At 29.0% G+C, this 7,877-nt stretch overlaps 1 protein-coding gene across 1 annotated transcript; it reads left to right on the top strand.

The window, feature by feature from the left end:
• The first annotated feature begins 6,035 nt into the window (after window positions 1-6,035).
• Window positions 6,036-7,616, top strand: LOC149546498 (uncharacterized). Its single transcript, XM_089794589.1, has 3 exons — window positions 6,036-6,132; window positions 6,654-6,698; window positions 6,854-7,616. The coding sequence occupies exons 1-3, from the start codon at window positions 6,057-6,059 to the stop codon at window positions 7,594-7,596; spliced, it is 864 nt and encodes a 287-aa protein (XP_089650715.1). The 5' UTR covers window positions 6,036-6,056; the 3' UTR covers window positions 7,597-7,616.
• The last annotated feature ends 261 nt before the right edge of the window (window positions 7,617-7,877 follow it).

The raw sequence follows: 7,877 nt of genomic DNA, 5'->3' as shown, positions 1-7,877 counted from the left end.
GTGCTAACTGAGCCCACTTGGCTACCAAATGAACTTAGCAAGTATGCAATGTTAACCAAGCTCACTAGGTTAACATAGGAAGATTGTTTTTGAGTTAGTATCTACCAAGTATGGTCAACTAACATTAGGATTTTTTGGTTTTGGTATATTGAGCTCAATTGGTTTATCTGGTGGTTCTAGCCAACTAAGAAGATGAATATTAATTATTCTAAGTTTTATTTGAGCTAACTTGACAAAATGAAAGATATAAATAAAAAGTCAAGTTGAGGGTTAGAATGCATGAAGTATATGTGAATGTATGGAAGGCTTTTGAAGATCTAATGCTATTGAGAGGAAGAAAATTGGAAGGATAAGAAGAATATCCTTGAGAAGGTGAAAAGATATATTCAATCATGAAGGATTAAGTACAAGCTGAAATTGAGATCTATAATCAGCAATTTAGTTGGATAAGAAATTAGGTCATGTCATTGTTACTCTCTAACAATTGCAGTAGTGATCTAAATATCTTTACAGTGTTGGCTTAAAAACGATTTGTAAATCCTCTAACAAGGTGGCAGTTCTATTGAATTATCTCAAGACCTCTAACAAGGCCACTCCTAACATGGTGATTAAATCCTCTAACAAGGTCACACCTAAAAATGTGTTTTGTAACCTTTAGTAGGGTTGGCTCCTAATAGGGCTCAAATTTCAGAAGGCAACAAAAGTGAATTTTTCATTCTCTCAACTAGTATGCACATTATGTTTAATCGATAGAGCTCCTCTTTTAATGTTTTGCATTGAAAATATTAACTATAGATTTCACGACATAATTTAGCTAAGACCACCTCTTCAATGATAATGAGTGGGATATAACTATGGCACTAGTCTTGGTAAAGGAAAACCTTTCATTAATCACTTCCTATAGACACTCAACCTTCGATTATTGTGTAAAGATACATTTAAAAGGAGGCTAATAGCATTGATTTGGGAAACTTGACTAGAACTTAGAATTAGATCTATAAAGTAAATCAAACATATTTCCCTTGAGACAATATGTTTGATTAATCATTGACTAGTCATGAACCTTACGTATTATGATATCCTCTCTCAGAGATGAAAATGTGATGTTTAGAAGAAAAGTCAGCTTCTTATATTCATTTTTCTGTATAGATAATATATTATTTTTGTTATGAGAGAAAGCAATGTGACCTTGTGAAATATTTTTTTATACCAAGAAAATGAATGTGTAATCTTGTGGGTTATACACCATACTGAATAATGAAATGGAATTTATCTTGTATTTTAAGATCTCCCTTAATATTCAAATTAGTTTGCATAGTACATGACAAACCAATTAATGAACTCAATAATGGTAGTTGTTTCAGAACCAGTCATCACAAAACCATAAGGAAGAAAATAGGACAATTTTATCACAAAGAATTTAGATGATATATTCATATATTGTAGGTGAACATTTGAAAACTAGATTGATTTTCTGATGACAAACTGCTACATTGATTATTGTCAAAGTGAATTAGATTAATGAGTGTAGAAGCTCTATGTTATGAGCTTTCATTTAGTTGTTTCTCTTACAAGGAAAATAATTGATTATTAATTATAACTTTTAATGAAGACCATACTTACTTTTGGGTATTACATCCTCTAAACACAAAATCTATATTAAGAAAGATTTAAAGACTAAAAACCTCCAAATCTTACTGATGTATGGGAAATGGGAACAATGACATCTTATTAGTAAGGGGAATGAGAACAATGACATCTTATTTTTCTCTTTTACTCTATTATTGCTTACTTCTATATAACAAATCTATAGGAAAAATTGTGATGTGTATTGACTATAATGTAGTTGGATTGTATATCTCTAGAAGAAACCTTCGATGTTTGAAATTATGCAAATGAAACACCAATTAATTTTGTCTTATTTTATTTTGAAAGATAAAATTAGCATCTCCTATCTAAGTTCCACTTATATGTCTATATTGTGCATATAAAATTGATGGTACATAATTGATATTTTTTAAACTAGAAATCATCATTGAACCTTTATTAATCTCTTTGAGTCATTATGAATCAGTGAATACCTTATGATCATTATATATGAGTACACTATCTCTGAGTTTATCTTGCCTTGGTAGTCAGAGAGACTCCTCAGTCTCAAAAGGTCTCCTAAAATTTGTACAATAATTTAAAATTTGTGTCATTCTATATTTTATTAAAAATTAAATTATCAAAAATTAATAAATAACAGATATATATTTACAAAAAGTTATTAGAATTTTTGGGTATTGGGCAACAATACAACAAAATCTTTACCATTAACAAGAATAAATGTTTTTTTGCAATCCTTTTATATTTGTTCACAAATTAATAATATTTCCTCCCATATGCATTCCAACCTAGTGCAGGAGTGGTTAACCCATAGCCCTCCTTTTAGATGTAATGTGTTAAGAACATTTGGTAATATAGAGAACAATCCAATCATGATCAAATTGTTACTCTTTTATTATTTTTTCATTTAGAAACATTTTAAATATTTTATAAGAATTTTTATTTTATACCTACATATAAATTTTCATATTGTTTTCTATGTTTTTCTTGAGCTTAGTTTACAAACCAAGCGAGAAGGAATGCAATGTCCATTTATAAAAAAAGTTAGTACTAATTTTCTCACAACACTCCCAAACAAATGTTTCCACTTTTGTAAAGAAATTACTTATAATAGAAAAAGAAAAAGAAAATAAAATAAATTCTTAAGTTTTTTTAATTATGTATTTTTAACTTTTATAAAAAAACGTAGTTGTAGAAAAATATTATATTTTTACATGATTAAAGAAAAAATCTATAAAAATATTAGAAATAAAGAAAAAAGAAAATAACCAATTTTTGTATTATATAATATATAATAAATAATAACTAAATTTTATTTCTCCAAATAAAGTGCTATCAAATTATTTTTATTTCTTAAATATAATATATGATTATTTTATATCTATAAACAATATTTTCATCAAATTTTTTATAAGATGCATTATTTTAATCTCAATTCTAAATCTAATTCTATATGTAATGTTATCAAAAAATTGAAATATAAATATAATCATAACATTCATAAAAGTAGCACTTACAAAAATTTAATAGAAAAATAATTTTATTTCTTTTAAGTTTTTGATAATTTTAAAATTTTAAATTTTAAGAAATAAAGTAGCTAAAATGATATTGAGTTTTTCATTATTATACATTAATTTAATTTATTAAAACATAGAAATGAAATATGTTCATTATTATACATTAATTCAACATTATTAAAACATAGAAATGAAATATATAAGTTTTAGTATGGTATATTTTGAGTTTACTTTTAATAATTTAAATTTAACAAAATATAATTGAGAAAAATTAAAACTTTCATTTTTATATATTGATTTTATTTCTTATAGAAATTTTATTAAATATACTTAAATGTTTATATTTTTCACTAATTTTATAACTTATTCAATGAATTGATATAATTTTTTTAAAAAAAAATTTAACATAACTAAAAAATATCTATCAAAACAAGAAATAATGAATTATTTATTTTTTGAAATATTTTTATCATTAGAAGGAAATAATAAATTTGTGCATATATAATATTGTGGCCTAACTAAAAAACTTTATTATATGTTTATGGTGAGAGGGAATAGAAATTGTAACAACATACATTGAAGAGTAAGCATGGGAAGATGGAATGAGATGAGATAGAGTGAAAAGAGAGAGGAATATGCATGCATGACATTACATATATATATAGATGGTAATAATGGGGAATAAGGAGATGGTAATGAAGGAAGGAAGAGGGGAGGAGACATATAGAGAGACAATGTAGGGAGAGATAGGGTGACTGACATTAGGTAAAGATATATTTTAATAGGGGGAGAGGGAGTGAGATGAGATAGAGAATAAGATGGAAGAAAATTAAGGATCAAGATAGAGAAAGATGATACTAGGTGAAGAGAGAGGGGATGGACTAATTGATGCAAGGTATATATTGACTGTAATTATGGGAAATTCAAGGTGAGATTAGGTTGAGAGAGAATACAAAATGATTAATCACAAGGGAATATATGAGAAATAAAGATAATAATTATGAGGAGATATGTGTGGGAAATAAGGGGAAGATGGTAAGATACATGGGGCATAGATATTAGAGGATTAATCATGGGATTATATAGTGACAAAAGACAGTGAGGAGACTAGAAGAGAGTATGTAGGGAGATATAGAAAGAGAATGATAGAGAGAAAAAGTAATTATAGGGAAGTGATGGTAAGAATGGGTGAATGAAATAGATGATGTAGAGAGAGAGTGAAAAATAATAATTATGGGTTCAAATAAGGGGAGAGAGAGAGAGAGAGAGAGAGAGAGAGAGAGAGAGAGAGAGAGAGAGAGAGAGAGAGTTCTAACACTAATGAAAGAATAAACCAATTTGAACACTAACCATAACCTTAATTAAACATTATACTATATGGAACCCTACCTCATATACTAGAATCACAATTTAATTTGAAACCCCCAGATTGGTTTTGTGTAATCCTATAAAAATCAATATTTAAATATAATCTATACATGAATACAAAGTAAAAATATGATTTTATTTTTAAGACTTTCCCCTCACAATGCTACTAGCTATATATATATATATATTGAAGCTTCAATATCATTAGTTTTTCTTTATATATATTATATAATATATAATATATATAAAGAAAGACTAATGATATCGAAGCTTCAATTTACATTTAAAAAATAATTACATTTATAAAATAAATTCTATTTGAGTCTAAATGCTAATGATAAACCATATTTACCCTTGCATCTGATTGCAGCTCCAAACCTAGCTATCAAATTTAACACTATATTAATTGAATTGTAATCATATGACTAAATGTTGACCTAGATTGACTCATGATAACCTTAAACCTACCAAAAATACTAAACAAGAATGAACCCTAAACCTAGCACTAAAAAATGGAACTCTAGCCTCAACAATAAACTATTTGGACCCTAACTATAAAGCTAAATTAACTCAAACTTACACTAAATGAAATCAAATTGTAATCATAAAAGAAATATTATGAGCTGAAATAAATTCAAATCATATTCCCAAACCTAATTGAACAATATGTTATCCACTAAACCAAATTTAATGATAATAGAAAACTAAATTGAAAGATAATCCCAACCCCAATTGAATACTAAACCATATGAAGCCCTAACCCATACATTGAATTAGGTTTAAGATTTTAATCTAAAACCTAAGTTTAATTCTATATCTAATCCTATAGAAATTCAATTCTCTATATATAATCCTAACCCGAAGACAAAAGAAAATTAAAAATATAACCCAAAATATAATTAAATTATAATCTTAATGTTAAAGAAAAAATCTTAAATCCTACTCAAAATGGTTGACCATTTTTAAAATTGAACTAAAGAACCCCAACCTAAACCCTACATTAAATTAGACCTATTTTACAAGTAAAAAAAAATAGTTCCGCATAAAATTAAATATATAATAAAAATACAATTTTATATTATAAAATTAATGTACTAATATAATATTATATAATAAATATTAGAATTTTAATCTTCCAATGTCTTCTCCAAATACTACTAGCTATATATATATAGTTTATGTTTTTGAAGGCACCGAAGTCACCATCCACCTAGAGATAGTGGTTAATAAAGTAGTATAAACGAAATTGCGTATTACATTGTTTACCTATAAAATATATTTTCGGAAAAGGATGTTAGAAGTTGACCTTTGCTTTCCGCGTATGAATGCAGTTTCGTAGCGCGCTGCATGATTACAAAAGATGCTTGTTTATCGCGTTGGTTTCTCAGCCACGAAGCTTCCATGCATGTTGATATATCAATAAATTTAGGGCCTTCTCTGGGTTTGGGCTTCAAAGAAATTTGGGGAAACGTAATCGTCAAGGCACCAATTGTCTATAAATTGAGCACCGCTGTCTTATTGCAGCGATTAGTAGAGAACGCAAGGAATTTTTTCGTTTCTACCATGGACCATAAAGAAGATCTCTATATTCCTGATTGCTTCAACGATGATCTTGAATCGCTGAGTGACTTTATGGAAGGTAATAATGAAGAATTTCATGTTGTGTATTAAACTTTCAATGTTCTCAGCGGCTTAATCCGTTTGTAGGTCTTTTTTCGGTTGTTTTAGTGTGTTCTGGCTCTATCTGATAGGGGAAACAAGTCAGTTGCTGCCACTTTAATCTTATTTTTTCTTACAATTACTGCTGAAAAAAATCTTCAATTTTTATGATTGTTGATTGGTTCGTTTGTCAAAAAAGTAATAAACAGCTATTGGCCTGTCTTAGTGGCACTTGTAAAATCACACTTTTAGATGCGTTAAGCTCTTTTCACCTATAGAAGTTCACCCAAAAAATCAGCAAACTTAGTCATACAGATGCACTATTAGATTATTTCCCATGTATCTCTTCCCCTGACTTTAGACTTGATGTTCTTTTTACTATATTAGATTAATCAGAACATTGTTGAAAGCTCGTAGCTTTCATGGATTTTATAATATTTTTTTAATTCACGAAAATGTATAAATTATTGACTTTGGAATGAATTCTTTTCGTTCATTCAGATGAAGACGATGAAGATCTTGAATCCCTGGATGGGTATTGGGAAGGTAATGATAAGCACGATTCAACGGGAGAAATAATCATCTATTTCTACACTTTCATTAATATTAGATTAACATTTGAACGCTCTTTGCTTTCTCAATATTTATGTATCAGACATATATTCCTAATTGTCGAATGGTTTGTTTTATTCAAAATTCAGATGAAGATTTTGAAAGTCAGCGGTATAGTGATGAAGAAGCCGCAGAGATTTTGGGATCGCCGAGTGAAGGAATAAATTGTGATCCAGAGAATCTTTGTGCCATATGCCTTGATCCCTTGCAAAAGTGTTGTGGAGATTTGAAAGAGTTGCCATGTAAGCATGTATTTCATTTCAATTGTATTCTGACATCCACTAAAACTAAGAACAGCTGTCCCTTGTGTCGTGGGGAATACGACTACAGGGAAAGAAAGCCAGTTGATCATATTGAGTATGCACCAATTCCATTTTTCATAGGCTTAAACATTCGTCGCTATCTGGCAAGGATGGATCAATATTGTATTTTCAGGCCTGAAATGGAAGAAGCTTTTGCAACTTTTCATGAATTTGCTCAGGTTAACGAATATGGCTACTGGGAAAGAAAACCAGATCATATTGAATTTCACCCAAATTTCTTTTACGTAAAATACTCTCTGGAAAAAGTTGTTGCACGGATAGAAATGGAAGAAGCTGCTGCATTTTTTGCTGAAGCCAAAGAGATTTTAAAATCGGTTCGGGAAAGAATGGCTTGTAATCCAAGGAAGGTCTGTGGCATATGGCATACAAAACCGTTGCCATGTAAGGAGATATCTATCCTCAGATCCAGCAAGATGAAGAGCAACTGTGTCATGTGTCATGGGAATACGACTGCAAGGAGACCCACCATGAAGTTATTCCATGCAAATCATTCGACTCCTTATTCTTAAATAAAAAATTAAATAACTTTAAAATTAAATAACTTTGATTATTTAATAATTTTAGTTTAAGGATAAGTCTTAATGTATGATATTTAAGCCATGGCCTGATCACTTCGATATTTTTCATGAGGGCAGCTACACTTCTTTTTCAGTCTGCCTCTTTGCATAATAAGCTGCAGTTGCGTGCAGTTATTTTAGGCCACAATTTGAGTGCTATTTTTGTTTCTGTTTGCGTTTGGGTCGTGAGCTTTAGTTTGGACGCCTGTAATTGCGTGTTATCTTTCAGTTAT

The sequence above is a fragment of the Cupressus sempervirens genome, chromosome 7 (genome assembly GCF_028749045.1).
Source record: "Cupressus sempervirens isolate cs-2001-9-10 chromosome 7, ASM2874904v1, whole genome shotgun sequence".
NCBI classification, from domain to species: Eukaryota; Viridiplantae; Streptophyta; class Pinopsida; order Cupressales; family Cupressaceae; genus Cupressus; species Cupressus sempervirens.
The sequence above is the reverse complement of the archived record's forward strand: the minus strand, read 5'-3'. Positions and strand labels throughout refer to the sequence as shown.

Bases quoted from the DNA above. Each gene is read 5' to 3' on its own strand.
- LOC149546498 (XM_089794589.1), top strand. From the start codon at position 6,057: ATGGACCATAAAGAAGATCTCTATATTCCTGATTGCTTCAACGATGAT. The intron at 6,133-6,653 runs GTAATAATGAAG...TCGTTCATTCAG, and splicing joins GCTGAGTGACTTTATGGAAG to ATGAAGACGATGAAGATCTT. The intron at 6,699-6,853 runs GTAATGATAAGC...TTCAAAATTCAG, and splicing joins CCTGGATGGGTATTGGGAAG to ATGAAGATTTTGAAAGTCAG.